At 56.3% G+C, this 22271-nt stretch overlaps 1 protein-coding gene and 1 long non-coding RNA gene across 6 annotated transcripts in view; one reads left to right on the top strand and one right to left on the bottom strand.

Annotated features, from left to right (window-relative positions):
• OTOF (otoferlin) overlaps positions 1-22271 on the top strand; it is a 90640-nt gene that overhangs the window by 21280 nt on the left and 47089 nt on the right. For all 5 annotated transcript variants that reach the window (XM_040496255.1, XM_040496259.1, XM_040496258.1 and 2 more), the window contains 3 exons: positions 8971-9059; positions 15872-15971; positions 18432-18613. In XM_040496255.1, the coding sequence (XP_040352189.1) occupies positions 8971-9059; positions 15872-15971; positions 18432-18613 (371 nt within the window). The remainder of the gene's footprint in view (positions 1-8970; positions 9060-15871; positions 15972-18431; positions 18614-22271) is intronic.
• The window catches only part of LOC121044225 (uncharacterized), an 8439-nt gene continuing 435 nt past the window's right edge, over positions 14268-22271 (bottom strand). Inside the window, exons 2-4 of the long non-coding RNA XR_005797208.1 lie at positions 21592-21761; positions 14655-14801; positions 14268-14520 (exon numbers count right to left, since the gene is read on the bottom strand). This is a non-coding gene — a long non-coding RNA (uncharacterized LOC121044225). The remainder of the gene's footprint in view (positions 14521-14654; positions 14802-21591; positions 21762-22271) is intronic.

Genomic DNA, 22271 nt, shown 5'->3' with positions numbered 1-22271 from the left:
CAGGAAGATTTTTTTCCCACCTGCTATCCTACTGCTGAATCTGCTCCCCGACCTCTTCTGCTGGGCAGCCTCTGTCCTTCCCCCACACAGATCCACAGATCTGCTCAAAGAGGCTTTGGTCTCGTGTTCTCACAGTTGTTTGTTTATTACTTCCTAGAATCCGTATTTCCCTTTGGCTTCCATAGTTTCTCCAGGGTTGATTTTGGGGTGAGAACCAGCAGTCTTAAGTTACCACCCTGGCCTGAAACGAAATCTCTACTGTGATCCCCAGAATAGCTTGCCCCTACTTTCCTGGGCTTTGCTTCTTGCGTTTGGCTCAACTGCACTGGGAAGGGCCTCATGGCAGACTCTTCCCTTTGACGCTGGTATTTAGCTGAGAAGCCACCAAGCTGAGGGGCCACCCAGAACCCCTGTCTCCTCCTCGCATTGGGCCATCCCACACAGTGTGGTTGTGTCTATAGGCCCAGAGCCACAGGCACAGAGAAGCAAGCACTTGACCTTCTCTCCTGCGCTCAAAAGCAGCCATTGGCCATCACCACCTGCAGGCTCTGCCCTCCCCAGGGAGAATTCTGTTCTGGAGGTCTCGCCTCCTGGCTGTGTGACTTTCAGCCTCAGGTTCTAAGCCTCTGTTACCCATGTGTCAAATGGGGCTAATGATGGATATGAAGTTATTGTCAAACGATGAACAGAATGAAGGATAATGGCAAAGGTGGACCCATTACTGCATACTAAGCCAGCATCCTGGCCTTAGGCTGGCCTGGCTGTGCAACCTATGCTCCCTTCCCCTCCCCAGTTCGTCAGTCAGGGCTCCGAGAGGAGAGACTGGTTGCGTGAAGACACAGGCCGCCTGGCTCAGTCCCTCACAGTCCTGCCTCCCTGGGCCTCTGCCCCCAGTCGTCCAGGCAGAGCATCTGACTGCCTCCTTCTCATCAAGTCTCCCAGGGGACTTGTTCGCCCAGGCCTCAGCCAGTGAGCAACCTGATGCCCTTTCCAAGGGCACTACCACCCCTTTCCATTCACGGCACCCAGGATACCTGAGCCACAGGTATACATGACATTCAAAGTTAATCACCGTGTCCTCTCTCTTCCCGATGCCGCTCGACATGGGGCAGGTGGAGAGTCAGTCCCTCTGGCCCCAACACGACACGGCGCCCCGTTCTGAGTGCCTCCCATGTGACAGGCTAGGATACCCCAGAGGAGGAAGCGGCTTGACAGCACATGAGAATCCACGTAGGAACGTGGCCACGGGGGAGCCTCTGGTTCCATGGTGGGGTTTGGGGGGGGGGGTGCGGCGCGCAGAAGCCAGGGAATAATGAGCAAAAGCACATGGCCAGAGTCAGAGAGTAGCCCCAAGCTGGGGAGAAGTGGTCCTCACCTGGGGAACATTCCACCCACTCGCGAGCTGACTGGGAAGCTTCTGGTTGTCACAGTGGGGAGCCCACCGGCACTTGGTGGAATGGGGCCAGGCAAAGCCAGGGTTCGAAGTTCACGTTCAGATTAGATTATGAATCCTCTGTGGATGCAGCCGCCGGAAGCTGCTCCTGGGCCTGACCCTCCCACCACCCTTGCAAGGCCTTACTGGGTCCTTCCGCGCCCCCTGACACCACCCCTCCCTCTGACAAGTGGCCAGCAGCGCACCCCCACGAAGCAGGGAAGGCAGCCCCCCCACCCCCTACTCAGGGAGGGCCCCGGGGCCTGGGTCAGCTCAGCCCCCAAAGAGAGCCTTGAAGGGCACCCATGCTTACACCTGTCTCTGCAGACTGGGGTGGGCAAGTCATGAACTCTCTTGCTGGTCCCTGAAAGAACCAGCCTGTCTGTGGTTCCAGAACAAGCTTCGAAAAAGAACCTCATCTACCCCTCGCAAATCTTCTGAAGGCATCTTGGTTTTTCAGAAAGTCTCTTTTCTCACACTTGCTTACCGTGCCCGGGGCCTTAGGAACCAGCTCAGGGAGGTACAAAGCGCATTGGCCGGGGAGTCATGAGAACGGAGCTACGGTCCTCACTGAGGTATTTACAAACTCTGTGACCTTGGGCTGGGCCCTCAACCTCTCTGGGCCCCAGATTCCCCTTCTGTAAAATGGGATGTATTCCTCGCACTACCTTGTAGAACAGTCACATGGCTGAAAAATGAAATAAAAGACAAGACAGCAAATGTCTCTCCCTTCTGTGCTCGGACAAGGGTGAGAGGGGCTGCTGCAGGCTGGGCTGAGGAACTTGAGTGGGGAGGAGGTGGCCATGGAAGAAAGACAATGCTTCGGACAACAATGGGTGGAAACAGAACCTGGACAAGGTGTCTCCTTTCCCTGAGGCTGGAACCTGAGATCCTGCATTTAACCTACAGCTCCGGAGGAGGGAGGGAAGGAGGGAGGGGAGAGAGAGAGAACATGAGACTTTATGCCAGACCAGTAGCTAGCAGAGGCCCCTGCCCTGGAGGAATGGGAGTGGTCCCCCTAGCCCACCCCAAGCCTGGGTCTAAGCCAGGATTTAAACCCAAGTCTATGTGACTCCAGAGCCCCTGGTCACTTACAAAGTGAATGCGACTCAGTCCTACCTTTGAGGGGCTCAGGCCAGTGGGGAGATGGACCCGGTGTAGACAAAGGTAGACCACGGGTCTTCTGAACCCAGAGGAGGGAGAAGTCATCAGCTTGGGGTGGGGGACAGGGGCTGGCCTCACCTGCCCACTTTGCTTGTCCCTGGAAGTCATGGGCTGTGAGCTCCATGGGGCCAGGAATGCACCTGACTGGTCCATCACTGGCCTGGTACCCAGCACAGGGCACAGGGAATATTGCCACGCAAAAGAACTAACATAAGAATGAACCCAGCTTGAGTCTTGGGTCTTCACATTGCCAAACAGTCTCTTTCCTAAAGCTTTGCAACACGCTCCAGTTCCGCCCCCCGCTCAAATCTGGAGGACTGTCCCTTTAAGTTCATTGTCTTGCTGATTGGGGATGTTTCCAGACCTAGTGAGGGAAGCTCAGGATAATCCAGGTCATTCTCCGTCCTGCGTCAGGGAAACCTTTCCATGGGTTCTAGATCGCAAGCGCTGATAGGAGGCAAAACTTTGCCGCCCCGGCCAGCACCTGCCAGGTCGGGCCCAAGCCTGGAGCTGTCGAACCAGGTCACAGCTCCTCATTCCCGAGGATCCTGAGACCCCCTCCTCCTGCCAGGGGTCCTCCTTTCCCCCTTCTGCCCCTAACACTTGCCACCTTACTGTTGTCAGTGTTCCTATCACGGGTGGCAATTTCAGGTCCGTGGGTGTCTCCAGAACTATCCAGGAACTCCCACAGAACTAAGAAACATGCTTGCACTCTGTACTGCCCACACTGCCATATACAAAGCCTTGCGCAAGGAGGTGCTCAGCAAACCCAGAAGGTGCTTGGGAAACATTTGCATGAGGCTTCCCGGACCGTGACGTCTTGAGTGGCAGTGTTTGGCCTAGCTGCTGTCTGAGTCCCTGACGTGGCGTGGAATCTCAAATTGGCCCAGTCTCTGGGTCACTAATGTTCAGGGCACCTCCAGAAATAGAAGGCACAACTTTCAGCTGTTGTGGCCACGGAAAGAAAATCGTGCTAGTGCCGTCGCAGGCTGGGGAGAGGCCCTTTCTTCTCAGAAGCCTCCTGCAGTTCCTAGAGTGCCATGCCCAACAATGCCAGGCCTTGCCCCCGGCTCCTGGAACTAACGATACGAGACGAATCGCAATAATAAGCGGCCATGTTGGTTGCACTCTTACCCTGGGCCAGGCTCTGGGCCGTGTTGCCCCAGCCTCGCGGTAACCCCAGAGAAACAGTACTGTGACCGTCACCTTCACTTTACAGAAGAGCAAGCTGAGGTGTGGAGAGGTGAACTAACCCACCCGCGCTCACCCACCAGCAGGGAGCAGTGCCGCGGCCCAGCCAGCCAGTCGAGGTCCGTTTGTTGAGTGCCTCCTGTGTCCCAGGCCCTGTGCCAGATGTAGGGACACCTCCATGAACAAGATGAAAGAAACTAGGCCTGTCCACTCTGCTCATGCTCTGAACTTCTCGGAGAGCAGCAGTCAAGCTATCCCTGGAGTTCTTGGGGCAACAGAAGGAGAGGGAGCAAAGCATCAGTGTGTGGAGGGCAGGGAGCACAGGTCCACCACTGCTGCCAGGCCTCCCTGATGTGAGTCTGACTGTTTGAGAGATTGGCATGCGTTCGAGAGAGTGTCACAGTTAGCTACTGCTGTGGAACAAAGCAGCCCAAAATCCAGGGACTGAGATATCCACATTCTAGTGTTTCTTACGCTTGTGTGAGTGGACTGGGCTCAGCTGGGCAGTTCCTCTGCGTCCAGCTGGGAGCACAGTTGGTGCTGACTGTTGTCTGGGGCACCTTGGGCCTCCTTGTGGCCGCACGTTCTCCAGGACCTCTCGCTATGTGGTCTCTCCAGAAGGGTAGCCTGGACTCCTTTACCTGGTAATTGACTTCTGAGAGGGTCTAACCGTAATCTCAAATACTAAGCTACATTCCCACTTACCAGCTGAATTACTTTGGGCCAATCCTGTCTGAGCCTCAGTTCCCTCATCTGCAAAACTGGGACTAAATTATGTGATGTGTATGAAGCGTGTAGCCGAAGCCTGGCGCATGGTCAGCCCTCAATAAATAAACGTTCTTGTTCCTGTCGATCTAGAAGGATTGTCAGCGCCACAGATCCCCTCAGTGAATCTCCCTGGTTTCGCTGGTGGGTCAAACCCTGAGCCAAGTATCAGGAGACTTGAGTTCAAATCCTGCCTCTGCCACCAACTGCCTATGTGCCCTATGACACGGCTCACGCCCTCCGCTTCCCCATGTGTAAAACAATCCCATCTTGGCCACGTTGCTGTGAGCCTCGGTTCTTAGCGGAAAGTGCTCGGAGAAGTATCTCGTTCTACCCAGACATGCTTGCCGGGGGCACAAGCCCAGGAGCTCCTGAGACCCCCAAACCTCCCACTCTGGTCTTGCTTCATTCTCCATACACGTCTGAGCACGACACCCTCCACTGAGGAGGAAGTAACAGCAAAACTGAGGAGGCCATGAGAAACGACATCTTTTCTGGTAAAAGAGAAAGGGGAAAGCCACAGGCCAAGGCAGAAAGTGATGGAGGGAGAGGGAGAGGCCGCGGAGGGTCAGGGAGGGGTGAGGGTCAGCCCCAGACAGGTCGAAAGTCCCCACGGGGAAAAATGCGACCAAACAAAATAAGCCATGCCTCGGATTTCTGCAGTGTTGTGTTGTCGCTTTACAAAATCCACCTGGGTGGTCTCATTGGGTTCTTTCAACAGCCCCGTGAGGGAGATAGTGTGGCCCTCGTTTTACCGACAAGGGAGCTGAGGCTGAGACAGAGCCAGGGGTGGCCTTCGGTCACACAGCTAACTGGCGGCACCTCCGGGACTACCCTCTTGGTTGTCAGAGGGACTGAGAGAAGTGACACAGGGCACGTCCTTCACTGCTGTTCCCGGGGCTCAGTAGGTACTTGCTGTGCGAAGGGAGGTGGCTGGAAATGCCGCGTGGGTCACAGCCAGGGAGACTGTGAGTCCCGGGGAGGGGGATGTAGACCTATTTGGGGAAGCAGCGGGGCAGCCACGGAAAAGTTTCCACCAAAGAAAAGTGAAAATGGAGGGAAGAGCCGAGGAACATTTAGACGCGGACCAAACACCAGGCCTCTGCTTCTGGAAGAGGCCAAGCGGGAAGAGCAAAGAGCTCCCGGGGCCCCAAGTCCTTTCCCTTAGCTGGACACAGCCTGCCTGCTCCGCCTCATGGCGGTGGGGGAGGGAGAGGACACTGGGGTTTCACTGTCCCGGGAGGGTCCTTCCCTTGAGCAGGGGGCCTCAGACCTGGATTCACGTGGGAGCACCTAGAGGCGCCTACCATCCCGCGCCCGGACCTCCAGACGCAGAGCGGGATGGTTAAAAACTTCTGGAAGTGATTTTGTGCGCAGGCAGGATGGAGAACCACTGAGGGAAGGACAGGGACCGAGAGAGGCTGGTAGTGGGGGCGAGGCAAAGAAGAAAGCAGGGAAGCAGGAGAGGAGGACAGAGAAGGGGGGTGGGCAGACATGGGCGCCAGAGAGGTGAGGGGCGGGAAGAGCGAGTGAGGCTGGCCCGAGGACTCCCTGGGGACTAGGCCGGCTCTTCCCACGTGAAAGCCTCCGGACGGCCCTGGTCCCTGGCGTCCACGCTCCCTGTCCCCTGACCCCAGCCTCACCTGACCATCTGCTTCCTCCTGTTCCCTCCTCCTGGGGCTCCTTCTGGGAAGCACTGAATGTGATCAGTTCTGGAAAGGGCAACCCCTGATCAATCCCGGAAAGGGCACCCCAAGCTGTGCCCCGGGGCCCATCCTGTGGAGTCTCATCGGCAGACCCGGCTGCCGACGCCCCGCTCCCCGGCCCTCCCGGACTCCCCTGCTCTCTGTGCATCAAGGGCCCGTGACGACCAGCTTGGTGTTCCTGTCACCCCGTGACCCGGTAAACCACACCCCAGTCGCTAGGCAAGTCCGTGCCTAGGGGTAGGCAAGCAGAAGTCTCAAGCAGCCTCCTTGTCTGGGTCCCTTTTCCTCGAGATGACTTCTGCTGATCCTTCGTGGTCACTTTGTTAATGTCACTGCTCAACACCCCTCCCTGTCACGGTCCCACTTCCACAGTCATGTCCTTTTTCTCCTAATCTGTCTCTCCTTCCAAAGCCCAAGATCCCACCCACACACCCTCAGGTGGACCAAACACCCCTGCCCCCTTCATCCCAGGGAAACCGAAAACTTGGAGGTTCCCCAGGCCTCTCCCCTCAGCACCGTGGCTAATGAGTTGGGCCTGAATTCACGATCTGGCTTATTTCCCTGCAGCTCAATTAAAAGCAACTTCATTAAGGAAACCACATACTTGGCCAAGCTCGAGGCATCCAGACAGCAGGGCAGAAGCTGCTTAATGGGCTTGCCCACTCATCCTGCCCTCCTGCTGTGTCCATGGCCTCCAAAATCCTCCCCAGGCCCAGCTCAGAACCCTCTCCCTCCTCAGCCTCCACCCCCTCTCTTTCCGCTGCTTCTCCCTCCCTCACCTGCCCACTCCAGCCGAATCCTCCCCGGGACTGAAGAGAGGGATGTGGGGCCATTTTCCCGAGACAGGTCTGTCCACATCGGGTATTGACCTGCCAAGCTGGCCCGGTGCCTCCCAGTCCCCCTTGTCCCCAGTCTGGGGGAAGGAAGCTTCAGAATGGCTTGGGGGGAGAGTCCTCCGCCCCCCCCCCCCCCCCCTGCCGCCCCTGAGCCTGCTCAGCCACCACCAACAGAGTTCTCTGAATCATGTTACCTCTGTGAGACCTGGCTTCTCGAAAAAGAGAACGCAGGAGCAGCCTCTTGGGCTGGAGTATTCAGTGAATTAGTGCATCTAAAGCATTCAGACCCCCTGCATATGAAAAGTTCTCTCTAAATGGCAGCTCTGATTAAGATTACTATCGTTACTGGGGCGCCTGGGTGGCTCAGTCGGTTGAGCGTCCGACTTCGGCTCAGGTCATGATCTCGTGGTCCGTGAGTTCCAGCCCCGCGTCAGGCTCTGGGCTGATGGCTCAGAGCCTGGAGCCTGTTTCAGATTCTGTGTCTCCCTCTCTTTCTGACCCTCCCCCGTTCATGCTCTGTCTCTCTCTGTCTCAAAAATAAATAAACGTTAAAAAAAAAAAAATTAAAAAAAAAAAAAAAGATTACTATCGTTACTATTTATTTCTAGCCTATCGAGCAGTCTGGCTTTGGTGGGGTAGAAACATGAAACAAATTTAAAAGTCACCACCTTCCACCTGTTCTGTCAAAATCCCCCTGGATACCATCTCTTCACGGCTTCGGGAACAGACCTCAGAGCTTTCTGGTCATTCTCAGTCATCCAAAAGTCCGGTCCAGAAAGGTCTGCTATTCCAGCCTGACACCTCGCTTCTGTCAGGCTTGTGGTGGCTCGGCACATGGAGTGGGGCAGAACGCTGGCTCAGACCCTCCACATCTACCCCCTGCAGCCCGCGTCCCCTTCCTGAAGGGTCGGCCAGGGTCCCCTTCCTGAAGGTGCCTCAGTCTCTCTGAACAACTCTCCCGGCAAGGTGCCGCAAAAACACCGTGCCTAGGATATGACCGTGGCCAACGTTCCCTTCCCCAGTCTTCTTTACATCCCAGGAAGAAGGAGGGCTAGGGTGGTGGTCGGGTGGGGGGGTGGCGGCAGCAGGCCCTCGGGGAAGCCCTGAGGGGAGGTGCCTGCCTCTCTCTCAGCAGCTGTCTTTAGACCATGGGGTACTTAGCACCCTTGGCCCCGGCTTTGGGCCCACAGTGCCATTTCCAGGGCATCAGGAAAAATCCCACTCAGCTTCCTGCTCATCATTATTAATCGATTTAATGATGAAGCCAAGACAGAAGTGGTGAGAGTAAATTTGGAAACAGGGAATTGGAACCAGGCTGTCCCTCTTCTGTGGGCCTGACCCTGATCACAGCTGAGATCCGTCCCCAAAGTTAACATCACCCGTGGGAGGGGTGATTTGACCTGAATGGGGGAGCCCAGGACCTCCCACTCAAAGCAGAGCCTGGACTGGCCGGCATGATTCTGGCAGGAGAGAGCCGGAAGCTTACAACTCCACCCAGCGCGCAGCAAAAAACAAGCCCGCTCCCACAATCCTTGCTGTTCCCCCCGGAGCCCAGCCTCCCCCGCCCGGCTGCACCACCCACTCCAGAGCATGCCCGAGGCGTTGGGCTGAGAGTCAGAAGTCCTGGTCAGCCCTCGGTTCTTCCACTTACCATGTGACCTTGCGAAGGTCACTAGACTTCTCTGTGCGCCATCTTTGAAAGAGGAATGGGTCACAAGGTGCTGGTTGGAATTAAATGAGATTCTAGATGTGAAACTTATTCCTGTGGAGCACTGGGCCGATGTGAAGGGCTACCTTTAAGGAATCCCCCTCCTGCTCCTCATACCCCTCCCCGTCATTTCCATTTAAGACCACAGCTGTCTCTCTCTCTTCCTAGACCTTCCGGTGGCCAGTGGCCAGCAGCATTGACAGCAATGAGATACTGGAGATTCAGATCTTCAACTATAGCAAAGTCTTCAGCAACAAGTAAGTGTGGGGTGGGAGAGGTGGGGCCCTAAGGGGCTGGGGGCCTGCCCTTCTCCTTGGGCTGCTCTCTCCTTTGGGTTTAAAAGGCGACTCACACCCCCAGCCTACCCCGGATTGATCATCAAAGACCCCTCTCCTTGCCCTCTCATGCTGTCCTCGGAGTCTTTCAGCCCTCCCAACCATTGTCAGCCAAGAACACCCTATCCTCCCTTTCACCCTTTCTGTCCCCAGCCCCACCTCAGCTTCTTGTCCCCTTCTGTAAGTCTCCCCATTTACACCATCCTGGGTGACAGTTACCCAGCAGAGGAGTTAATATAATGGCAGATAATATAATGGGCCTCTGTAGCCTTGAGGACAAACTTGTCATACCCGGGGAGGACGAGAGGCTCTGAGGCAGTTTGGTGTGGTGGTTTGGGAGTCAGGCAAGCCTCACCTCAGATTTCCAGTTCAGTCATCTATTGTGTGACCCAGAACTGGTTATATAACCTCTCTGTGTTTGATGTATTCACATGTAGAAAGGGTAGGTACTTATCTCAAAGGAAGCTGTGAGAATTAAAGGATATAGATGTCCATTCATTCATTCCCCAAATGTTAACTAAGTGCCCACTGTGTGTCAGGCACTGAACTAGGTGCTGAGGATAGCGAGTGCCTGCCCTCATGGAGCTTACATTCTCCAATGAACACGCCTATGACATGAGCACAATCACTACAAAGGGTTCAGTAAAAGTAGTGCCCATCCTTCTCAGAATTCAGAATGACTTGAGGAGTCTGGAATGGTGGCTGCACATAAGAAATGTAAAGTCCCATTTGGGGGGTCAAAAACCAATTGCTTTTATACCAGCTAGAGGGTGTCATGGCTGAAGAGCAACATGTCCAGAAAAACATGGAAATACTACTCGCTGAGAGTGCATTACTCAACAGCGGGAGGAGACTACAAATAAAAAAGGGGGGGACATAATCCTAGGTAATTTTAATAGAAGGAGGACAATCAGAGCAGGGGTGTTGAGAGAGGAGGGTTCCAATGCCCTCATGCTGGTTGGAGAGAATACCAGTAGTCAGCTTTTTGTGGTTGCCAAGGGAAGGGACTTTAAATCTGACAAGAGGATGAGAACTGGAGGAGAAAACCATAGAGGACATGTTCATCCATCTATATATCTATCCTTCTGTCCATCCTTCCATCCAACCTTCTGTCCATTCTTCCATCCCTCCATCCTTCCATCCATCCTTCCATCCATCCTTCCATCTATCCTTTGGTCCGTCCTTCCATCTATTCATCCATCCATCCATCCATCCATCCACCCATCCATCCACCCACTCTTCTAGTCACTCATCAAACACTTACTGAGCAAATATTCTGTACCAGACAGACACTGTGGTGGTCGCTAGAGGTATTAAAATGAGAGACTAAGTCACCATGCCTGTTCCCCAAGAAAGTTTTCTGCCATTTCCAGAGGCAGGACCAGGACGAGGGTGCATTGCTGGGAGACAGTAGACAGCTGAAAGGTAGCTTGAGCTCTCCAACCAATGAGCTCTTGGGAAGTAACGAGCTCCCCATTACTGGGAAGGCCAAGCAGAGAGTGAACCATGATGTTGTAAGGGGGTGTTGGATTGAGATGGGCTGAACAACATAGACTTCAAGGATTCTGTGGTTTTTATTGGAAGCCCATGACATCTCAGCTGAGCATGGGATATGGGAATTTCAGCCTGCTGGCAGGCCCACAGGGGAGAAATTTAGGGCAGAGAGGCCTCCCCTTGGCCTCTTGGGGTGGCACGTCATTCAGGCAGCTGCTTCTGGTATCCACAAGAGAAGTTAGTGAGATACCCCACCAGGGGCCCCCAAGAGGAAGCAAAACCTTCTTCCCTGGGATGAGACATCAGGTGACCTGTGAGGACAGAAGAAATAGGAACAGAGAAGGGCCCACACGCAGACCGAAGTGGGCGTGGAAAACGAAGAATTGGAAGCTGGGGACCAGGAGAGACATCCAGGCACCCCAGCAAGGACCCACACGCAGATGTCAGAGCTTCCAGAAGCTTCAGAAGTCAGCCAGGGCAACCCTTGCCGCACAGGTAGGGAAACTGAATCTCAGAGAGGCTAGTGAGGCCACTGGACAGTGAAAGGGCCGGGGTAAGGCTCTCTGCTTCCTCGTCTCCTTCCTAATCCTGGACCTTCCAGAAACCAGGATTTGTGAGCAGCGATTGTAGAAGCTACAGACATGAAAGAGATCGGTACGTTGTTTCCAGCGAAGCTGCTAGACAGCCCCCAAAATGCTGGAAACCCTTAGAAATAGCCAAATCCTGGCTACAAACAAATCGAAGAATATTTGTTAAATTGAGAAACTGAACACCATCCCAGTGAGTACGCCGAAACTTCAGGCTTCAATTAGTTGTTCTAAGATGCCAGAGGAGACAGAGGAGAGATTCTAACCTAATTCTCCCCTCTTCCTCTCTTCCCATCCTCCCTGACCCACCCACGAGGAGGCAGGAAACCCCTCCCAGGGAGGTCTGGGCCTGAAGGGAGAGGGTCCTCTCATTTCCTCGGAAAGCCCATGGAATGTTGAAACACTGTTGGCTACAGGGCTGGGATGGGGAAAGGGGTGCCCGTCTCGTGGAGAGCACAGACAGAGCCCATCCTGACACAGGCCAGCCTGGGGGCCGGCGTGAGAGGGCAAGGTACTCGGAGTCGGGTGGGGCCCAGGTCTGCCCACCCTGCAGTTGCCAGTCTGCTTCCCAAGGGGCAGCCGAACGGAGGGGAAGCCTCTGGGGTTCGCACCGGGCTCACCAGCCAGCAAAGCCACACCTGCCATACCTGGCCCCGGGCAGGCCCCCAATTACTTTGTGGAATGAATGAATGAATGAATGAATGAATAAATGCCCCCATGGGGTCAGGAGGCAGAAGGTATGCAGGGTGGAAGGGTCTGGAAGCAGAAATCCAAATGGCCTTTCTTCCTTGAAGAACTCATGGCACCCTCCAGGGTGAGAGCCAGGTCACATGATTGAGGCAGTCGGGGAAACTGAGGTAAAGGAAGCTGGGATGAGAAACAGGATTCATGGCCCTGAGCCCATTACCACCTATCTCAGAGAAAGACTTGCTCTAGAAGTAGAGGGTGGCTTGGACACTGGCCCCTTACCCAGTGGCTGTAGGGGCTTCCAGGAGGAAGAGACATGGTAGGTCTGCCTGGCCCACCTTGAATGAGGTCTTCCTTCAGGAACCGTGGGCCTCCTGTGAGAACAAGGTGCTGGGTCCACAGGATCTTGTGTGTCCCCCTTCACCTGTCCAGAACTGTCCAGAACCTTTGGGGCGGGGGGCGGGGGGGATGGCCTGATGCAGGTGCCAGTCTCCTGGGACTTCTGAATAATTCAGGGGCCAGGAGAGCGGCGGAGGCCTGGCCAGACCTTGGGCACTTGACACGGGCTCCCAGGGGGAAAGCAATGAATTATTGACAGGCCCTGGTGCCTGGTTGCCGCTCTATTGTGGTCAGTCTGTGGACCCATTCATGCCTGAGGCCCCCTCCCTGCTGGCTAATTATCCAGGAATTCTGCCCTCGCCCAGCCTACCTGGCCACTCCGTGGAGGCCAGCCCAGCCTCCTGGGGGCGGGGGGGGGACATGGGCTCTGCAGGGGGTGCCTTCTTTGTGACGGGTAACTTGCATGGGCCACATAAGCATGATTTTCAGAGGACAGAACATCAGGTCCCAGGTCCTTCATCTAACAGTCTTGGGGGAAACTGAGGCCCAGAAAGGGCTCTTACCCAGGATCACACGGCAGGGTCAGGGCAGAGGTGGTCTTCAACCCAGACCTCCTGACCCCCAGGCCAGTGCTCCTGTCCTTTCACAGGACAAACGGCCTCACACCTCCACTTCCCAGGGGAAAGGACGCTGCATGTGTCCAAGGGCACATGACCCCACCCTGCCTGGTCACCCTGGGCCCCCTCTCCTAGGCCGCCCCTCCGTGCTGACCCACCCAGGGGAGAAGAGGCAACAGGCCGACCTCATGAGTCTGCAGCCGGGCGGACAAAGGGCAGCCCGGCCGGACGGGGTGGTCTCTGGGGTCACCACACAGGCCACAGCTGGGGCTTCCTGCACTAGCTCCTTCCCCAGAGAGTGTTTACGGAGGGAGCTGAGGGGTGGCATTCGGTCGGAAGCAGTATTAGGACACTTGTGTTAAAGTTGTGTTTTCAAAGCAGGCACCCTGGTGTTGCTTAGAGCGGTGCGTTACAGACGGACCCACGAAAAAATGCAAAGTTTTATAAAAACGCTTTCCTTCATACTTTACTTATGACTGGGGTAATAGCAATTGTCCTTTTCAAAGAAGACTATTTTTTATTTTCATTTGGAGGAGGTTGGGGGACTCTGTTAGGGGTGAACCCCCCACCCCCACCCCAAGCCACCCCCTGGGTCCCAGGGTCCCAGGGTCCCAGCCCCACCCTCTGGGCACAGACAGACCCTGGCTCTGTGAGGCTGTGCACCTGCCCGCAGAGCCCATCCTGCAGAGAAGACCGGCACTGCCTGGGCCCTCCAGACAGCAAGCCCTACACTCAGGGGAGGGAGGAGGTCCAGGTGTCTGAGTGAGGCGGTGTCGGAGGAATTTCACTTGAATACTCTCACCGCCACCCAGTGAAGCGGGTAGTGCCACCTCCTTTGGAGAGCCGTGGGGCTCAGAGAGGTTGGAGAGCTAGCCAAAGTCACACAGCCGTCAGGTGGTGGAATCTCCCCCTTAGATTCTGCAAGGTGAGCCCACTTCTATCTGACTCCAGAGCCCAGGCTCTATCCACTGTCTACACTGCTTCTGTTAAGGATGGCACTGAGTCTGTGTGTGGACAAGGCTTAGACCAAGAGTGGGGAATTTGCCAAGAGGTGGACCTTGGCTCACTGTGGGGTTAAAGCAGTGAGAGCAGCCGTGGAGTAGTGAGATCCCCATCACAGGGTGTCTAGCAGGGGCTGGAGACTGCATGTCAGGGAGGATGCTGAGGGACCCTCCTGAACAAAATGCTGGACAAGCCTTCCTCTTGGGCCCTCCAAGTCCAAGGTCTGAGACTGACCTTAGTTAGCACCACCCTGCCCCCTGGGGGTGTCTTGCCACATTACAGCATGTCTGCTGATCCTCTGCGGTGCTAGGAGCGTCTTCTAGGAAAGTTGTGCCTGAGTATCCACAGCTCCCCCAGGTTCCCCCCCACCCCCGCCGCCCCCACCGCGATCCCATCCCGGCACTTCTCCTCTCTGGGCACTGCTCAAGCCGGGGAGAGGCCAGGACCCAGCCAGGGAGGAGGCGTCTGCTGGGCTGGGTCTGAGAAGCACCTAGAAGCCTGGTAAGGGGTCTCCAGTAGAGGAATGGTATGAACAGTCTCGCCCTCAAGAAGGTAGAACAGCCGGCCGAGAGGGCTCTGAGCACCAGGGGGAAGCATTTCATATTTATCCACGGTGGCTGCTCCCACCACTTCCCCTCCTCACACAGAAAAGAGGCCCTTTAAAAAAAAAAAAAAAAATATATATATATATATATATATATATATATATATAGTGTTCACCCTCCGTGTTCCTCAGGAGAATACAGACATCAGATACGTCCATTAAAGTCAGAATTCACCTGATGCCTCACCTGGCTCGAAATTGCCATCGGTTAACGGAGTCCCTTCCTGCTTTCTCGGCCTCGCCTTCCTTCCTCCGTGAATCAAGGGCGGCACCGGGTGATCCCAAGGCCCCCTCTGGCTCTCACGCGCTGCAGGTGCTCCCCTCGGTCTCTGCCCTTTCAACCAGAAATGGTGTGCACATTTTAATCTACCCCATATGGAATCACCACGTGAGGACATCTCTCCGACTACCCTGTTCTCTCCCAGAGCAATAACCTTCAAACGGCAGGGTGAAATGGGGTTCAAGTCAACTCGGTCAGCATTTATTAGGCACCCACTGTTGGTCATTAATTCAGCCAGCAGATACTGAGATCTCCTGTGTGCTGCGAAACTCAAATAGGGGCTGGAAATAGGAAACATGGCCCCTGCCCCGGAGAGGCTCAACGTATAGCAACACCCCTTGATATCAACCAGATTGCTTCTGGAATGCTGACTGTGACGGAATGCTAGACGCTCTGGTGAGAACTTGGCACTGAGGCTCTCAGCCCTCTAAACGGCTCTGGGAAGCAGGGATTTTAGTAGCTCACCTTAGGAGAACACAGATGGAGAGAGCTTAAATTGTCAGGGAAAGCAGGGAACTGGCTGGTGGCAGAGTTGGGCTTCAAGTCCCCGCCTCCGACTGCAAGACTGAACTCTTCACAGCCCTGCACTTTGTCTGGGAATATGGGGATCCTGCCACCAGATGGACCCTTGCCCTCAATGGGCTTGCAGAAGGCAGGTGTGGGCATTGCTGACTAAACGGGACCAGTGAGCCAGTGGTGTTGGGGCGGGTAGAGACCTTGGTGGTGGTTAGGGCGGCGGAAGGGGGAGATACTGCTCGTGGACCCTTCCCGGTAGCCTCCACACTGGGCATCTGGGCAGGGTCTCGGCTGAACCCCAACTCCACAAGCCAGGGGGTACCCTGCCCCCAGTCTGTGGACATCCCCCCAGGGGGTTCTCTGCCCACGAGCGCCAGGGAAATGGGTCTCACACAGGCAACCACTCACACTGGTCGGGGTCACGTACGCTCCTGGACACGCTGCCCTGGCCAGGACCAGCCCTGGCTCTGGGGCCACCTTCTCCAAGCTTAGCCTGGAGCCTGAGTGAGCCTTCCGTCTCTCCAGCCCGGTCCCCAGCCAACCACAGCCTCCTGGGATGGGAGCTCCTCTCTCATGTGACGTGGCCATGCCCCCTCTCCCGTCCACAGGCTGATAGGGACTTTCCGCATGGTGCTGCAGAAAGTGGTGGAGGAGAAGCGCGTGGAGGTGACCGACACACTGATCGATGACAACAATGCTATCATCAAGGTGGGTTTGCCCCAGAAAGTCCCTGGACTTGCCCTTTGTGGGGTCCCCTGGGGGCCACACAGGGTGGTCTGGGGGATGCTCCTAATAGATGGAGAGGTGAGGCAGGAGGAAGAGACTCAGGTCAGACTGCCAGAGCCCCTCTGCCGGGGGTGGGGCGTAGCCAGAGCCCTGGGCTCGGGGTCTGCCGTCCCAGGTCCCACAGCCCTTCCTGCGGTGAGAGCACAAGACAAGGGGGACTGGGACATCCCCTCCCTTCTCCACTGAGCAGCTCAGGAATCGCCACAGGGGCCTCTCCCATCACCCGAGGGCCAGGCTGAGCCCTGCTGGCCACTCCAGGGCGTGATCTTCACTCTGAATGCCTGCCTTGGAGCCTCCCTAAGACCGGCCATTCTGCGAGGACGGGGACCTTGTTTCTATTCCTGTTGTCACCTCCCATCTCAGCACCTCCAACACGAACACACGCGTACGAACGACGCACAGTCTGTGGGCACTCGGCACCTGTTCTAACAAAGGAAAGAAATGAGCTCATCTGGATGCCCCGATCCCGGACTCTGCTCTGATGCGTTTGTCCCCTTCGGCTGACTCATGCCCACTCACAGGCAGGGACACAGCCCCTGCGCACGGACCGCGGTTGGGCCACCAACTGTGGGACTTGGGCAGGCTGCCTATCCTCTGCAAAGTGAGCCAAATTATAGTATCTGCTCCACAGGAATTGTCCGAGGATTAGAAGAGAATATACAGATAGTGCTTAGAAGAGCTAAGCAAGACTTGGGATAAGTCAGAATAGCCTCAGAAGGCAGGCGGCAGCCACGGGGGAGCCAGAATGGGAGGAGCGCCAAGGGCGGAGCGGACGTTCCCCACGGTGCCTTTGTACCTCAGGATACTTCCTTGCAGAGGACAGGAGGGCACTTGAGACTTCTCAGCTGGGCCCCAGCCAGGCCGTTCTCTCCAGGGGCAGAGGTGGGCAGGGGGGCTTCCCAAAGTCAGGGGAGCTCAGCCACCCCAGCAGGGAGGCGGGGTGCAGAACAAGTTACGGTCACCAGTGGGAGGAAGTGAGAGGAGAGAGAACAGAGGAAGCGGGCAGAGACGAGCAGGCAGCACGGACCATGTTCTGTATTTCTAGAATCGGGTTTAGGAATTTAGCAGAGGACAGGCCTCACAGATTATCTAGTGCACCTACCACCCACCTCTGCCACTCATTTTGTGGATGGGAGCCCTGAGGTCCTGGATGGGGAACGAATTTAGTCAAGGTCAGACGGCTGGTCAACAGCAGAGCTGACACCGGGACCCAGGGCTTCCAATTCCAGGCCACCATTTTGCCAGCACAACACACCTGGTCCCATCCAAAGGGCCTCATTGGCTCAGCGGGAAGGCCATGAGGCTTGGAGTCAGTCTGGCTCAGCTCAAGTCCCCGCACTACCACTTTCTAGCTGTGTGACTTCAAGCAAGTAATTTACCCTCTCGGGAATGTTAGGTACGATACGTTGAAGTGTTGAGAAGATCAAATGAGGTTTGAGCTGAGCCTGGCTCAGGCCTGTAAAATGAGTTTACAGTAAAGCATCTTAGCATGACATCTAGAACAGCGAGGGCTTTTCCTTCGACTCCCCCCCCCCCCCCCCCCAGAAAATTGTCCGGAAGCCCACGTGCCGAGCGAAGGCTGCCTGTGTGGGTCGCCAGAGCAAGCCAACCCCCAATCTCTGAGGGAGGGCAAGTGCATCTGGGAGGCATACTGACACCCGTGCAGGTTGAGGAAGGAACTAGAATGAGTCTTCCCTGTGCACCGGGGAGAAACTAGAGCTGAAAGGAGGCAAGTGGCCCAAGGACCCAGAGCAAGAGGCCTTCCCAGGATTCTCGGGCACACAGCCTGGGCCCAGGTGGGCGCTCCACTTTTCCCCAGAGAAAAAGCCCAGAGCGACCCCCAAGTCCCTTCTCCAGAGCAGGAGTGTCAGATGAACAGGAAGATGTGCCGACCCCATGCCTTCAGAGGCGTCCGGGGGTCCCCTCTCCTGGAGGCACGTCCTGCTCACATCCCATCTTGGGTTCGCATCAGGAGTGAGAGCAGGGCAGCCCCGCTTCTGAGGACGAGGGGAGACCTCTAGCACTGGGGACACTGAATGATATTCTTCGTAGACAGTGGGCCCAGAGAGCCTACTGCCGTCTGGGCTCAGCTTGTCCCGGGCGCGCCCTCCACCTTGGGCACCAGGGAGGAGTAGAGCCAAGTGCAGCAGGACCAGGGGCCAGAACCCGTTAAGCGGACTGAGTCTGTGAGTCTCAGTCTTTCTGAGCCTCAGTTTTCTTATCTGTAAAATGGGAGGTGTGGGGAGGCTAATACGCACTTTGCCTTCCTCTGGCCGGGGGGGGGGGAGGAAGTGAAAGCACTTTGTAAACAGCACAAGGAGTGCGCGGGATGGTGTTTGCTATTGCTGTACCCTCGCTCACCACCCGCCCCTCTCCCTCCAGACCAGCCTGTGCGTGGAGGTCCGATATCAGGCCACAGATGGCACGGTGGGCTCCTGGGATGATGGAGACTTCCTGGGGGATGAGTCCCTTCATGAGGAAGAGAAGGACAGCCAGGAGACGGATGGACTGCTCCCTGGCTCCCGCCCCAGCTCCCGGACACCAGGCGAGAAGAGCTTCCGGAGGTAAGAGGCTGGGCCCTCTGGCCTCCCACCACCCCCAAAGACACTGGGAGGATTCCTGGGCCTTGGTTCCCCACGAAGGGCCCTCTCGGCATGACTGGGCTCAGTGGACAGGGCTGAGTTGCTGGAGAGACATACACGAAGCAGGAGTGTATTTCTACAGGGCCCTTGACACCTGTTCCCCCACCCCAGGTTCACTGGGGGGGGGGGGGGGGGCAGGGTATCTGGGATCAGGCTGAGGGGCCCGGCCTCCTGCTCCCCTGAGGGAGGACTTGAGGGAAAGAGGCCAGACCCCTGCCTCCTGACAGAATGGGTGAAGCAGACAGGAGGGGGCCCTAACCTTTTGGGTCCAAGACCCAGAAGTGCCAGACCAGCCCCAGGCAGCCCGCCGTCCACCCTGGCCCCAGGCAGGCCCAAGAGAGGGAGGCCTTTTCCTGCCGGGGTGAAGCCAAAGGTCCTGGTCGGGACCCAGCCTCTCTCTTGTTGAGAAGAGTGTGTCCTGACACCCTCAGTGTCTAGGATTCACCCCTGCGATGTCCTACCACACACGGGTGTCAGGAAGCTGCGTCCAGGCCTGCTCATTCCAAATGCAGGACTTTTCCCCAGAAGGAAATGCAATGACATTACTCTTAGAACTCCGAGAGACAGACCCTAAGTTAGTAAAATGTTGGCTACGGATTCCTAGCCTGCTGGGAATAACGTGCAAAATGCAGGTAAGTCAGTGGCACCTCTAAAGTTTTAGAGAAGGGGACCCCTTCCCGGTGATCGTTCCCTCCAATCTCCTGCCCTTTGCTTTCCAAAAAAATGTATTCAGTCCCTGTTCTGAAAAAAACCACCTATGTAAATCAAGGTAATTGAATTGATATGTTTTTGTTAGACGAATGTGCTTTTCTTCTTTGTACTTGAGCCACTCCTCTCGGGCCACACACACACACACACACACACACACTATACAAGCTTAAGACCCTGGGAGCCAGGTCAGGTAACAAGGTCAAAGGGACCATGCGTGTGACAAATACAGCGGACGTTGGCTCCAGGCCAGCCGGGGGAGGGGTGGCATCACCCACTCCAGCTGGGAGGGAGCCTGTCCTCCTTAGACTCTGGCCAGCCGGATGGAGAGGGCATGCAATTTGGCCTCAGGAGACTCAGGTCTGAGTCCCAACTCTGCCTCCAACCAGTCTTGTGGCCCTCGGCCGGTCACATACGCTCTTTCCTGTCTCTCCTAACCTGTAAAATGGGACCCAGAACAATGAGAACGCTCCCCCCATCCTGCCATTAGGAGAGACGAAAGGACCACAGGGGGACAGGTTGTAACCGGGGTGCCGAGTGCTGCCCCACATAAGGGCTGGGGACAGACAGGCTCTTGGCAGCTGGACAATGCAAAGGGTCGGGAATCGGGCTGGAAATGGTGACGGGAGCCAGAAGACGCTGATGCAGAGGGCACCAACCCCTCCCAATCCTCTGTCCCCACGAAGGAAGAGCACGCGGGGACTGTTGGGGACTCTGCAGCTGGGCTCTAGGAGGGGGAGCAAGACTGGAAGCCAGGTGACAGCCAACAATTGAAGGGAAGGAGCACCGGCTCTGAATCAGGGAAGCTAAGTTCCATTTGGCCCCATCCTGGCTGCCACTAACTAAGCCGAATGACAGTGAGCGAGTCCCCTACCCCTCTGGGCCAATTACAGGAACGGGCTATGTATCCTGGCTGCCTTAAAACTGTGATGTCCCGAGGGACCCAGGGATACTCTGGATCTCATGGGTAGTACCAGTGTGAAACAGCTGTCTGGGAGCTCTTGACAGCCGAGGGCCACCCTCTGTGGCTACTGTGGCTCGGGGCTCACGAGAAGGGGCCAGGAGGCTGACAGATGGGGCTTGAGTGGAGGCAGTAGAACAAAGTGAGGGGCTTTGGTCCCCAGACCAGCAGAGGGCCTCTCCTATCCTCCCTCAACCTGGCTCAGGGTTTCCCCACCTCTCCCTGGTTTCAGTGCCTCTCCCAGGGCAGCAGCAGGAGGCCGCAGCAGGAGGAAGGGTTTTTGTTGTTGTTGTTGTGTGTGTGTGTGTGTGTGTGTGTGTGTGTGTGTGTTTTTAAGTTTACTTATTTATTTTGAGAGAGACAGAGAGATAGGCAGACAGAGAATCCCAAGCAGGCTCTACGCTGTCAGTGCGGGGCTCGAACTCACAAACTTGTGAGATCGTGACCTGAGCCAAAATCAAGAGTCGGATGCTTCACCGATCAAGCCACGCAGGCGCCCCAGGAGGGAGAATTTTATCTGGGATTGGGAATAGGGAGAGGGTGACAACCGCGGTCAGAGCCCCCTTGTCTTCCAGATGCCACCGCCCTGTGTTGGAGGGGCTTTGTGAGGGAGCACGCGGTTCCCCTGCTGTCGCCCCTGCGACTGGCCCAGACGCTGAGAGCACCTGGGGGTCGGTGCCCTTGCCAGGCCTAGCCACGCAGCCAGCAGGCCGGGTGGGGGGAAGAGGTGAGAACATTCAGGGAGGGCCCTTTGCTGGTGAGGAGAAGGTAGAACAGCTTTAGAGCATTTGGGCTCATCCTACGGCTTAATTCTGGCTGCATGTAAAGGGCATGTGAGCTCTGGGTCAAGGAGTGTGGGTGCTACAGGAACCCGATAGTTGGCCTTGCAGCCCGAGGTGTTATGTCTCACCCTCGTCTCACAAGTACCAACCAGCCAGGCCTGTCAGCTCTGGAGTCTGGGAGAAAGCCACCGTCTTCCAGACTGGCGAGCCCTCCAGACAGGCTTTGGTTAACAAAGGGACGGAGGAGGAAAGGGATATATGTGCCTAGCCTCTGACCCCCAGCGAAGTCTTCCTTCCCCACATCTGCCCCTTGTCCTCCGTTCATTCCTAAAAAGGCCCACCCCTTCAAAGATCAAGGTGCTCAGTCTACTAGGCGCCTCTCTTGTCTCTCCTCTGGCCAACCAGCAGCAGCAGGAAACCCTCATTGCTAGCGAACTGCAGTGTCTCACCTGGTCTTCTGGATCCACAGGGGTCTGGGGCGGGAATCCATTCCTCCCCATCCAACATGGCTCCGTAGGGCACTTGCTGGAGGGCGGAAGGGGGGCCCGGTGGAGTGAATGGGCAAGAAACAGCCTTGGCCTTGGCCTGGCAGGGACTCTTCCATGGATGACAGAGGAGGCTGATGTGGGGAGGTCCTGGTGAGCCCACACTTCTCCCTCTGGGGCCTGGGCACCCCCCAGCTGGGCTCCAGCCATCTGCTCTCACTACCCCAGGACAGGTCTCGGCAGAGGTACTCACTTAAGGGAACTCACTCTGAAGGCCTTAAGTATCTTCCTGGAAATTTCTCCCATGTGACCTCAGGGAATGTCTGCCGGGCACCTCCGCCTGAGCACCCCCCCAATCCCCAGCCCGACACCAGTAGCCCATTAACCCTTTCCTCCCACGGTTCCATCAATCCCAGGCCCCAGTCAGTCTCGTGCCCTCTGAGCCACTCTGCCTACTTCTCTAGTCTCTGCCCCCAACCGGGGGCCTCTGATTTTGGCCAGGTTTCTGTAAAATACCCTGGGAATGTTCCAGAGGCAATGCGATGACGTGGAGAGACACAGGGCTCAAATCCCGGCTCTGGTCTCCGGAGCTACACTTGCCCACCTGTAAGAGGGGCATCAGGGACGTGAGGATCAAATGACAT

Source organism: Herpailurus yagouaroundi, unplaced genomic scaffold (genome assembly GCF_014898765.1).
Source record: "Herpailurus yagouaroundi ecotype Mexico unplaced genomic scaffold, PumYag 188, whole genome shotgun sequence".
Lineage (NCBI taxonomy): Eukaryota > Metazoa > Chordata > Mammalia > Carnivora > Felidae > Herpailurus > Herpailurus yagouaroundi.
This window is presented reverse-complemented; position numbering and strand designations above follow the sequence as displayed.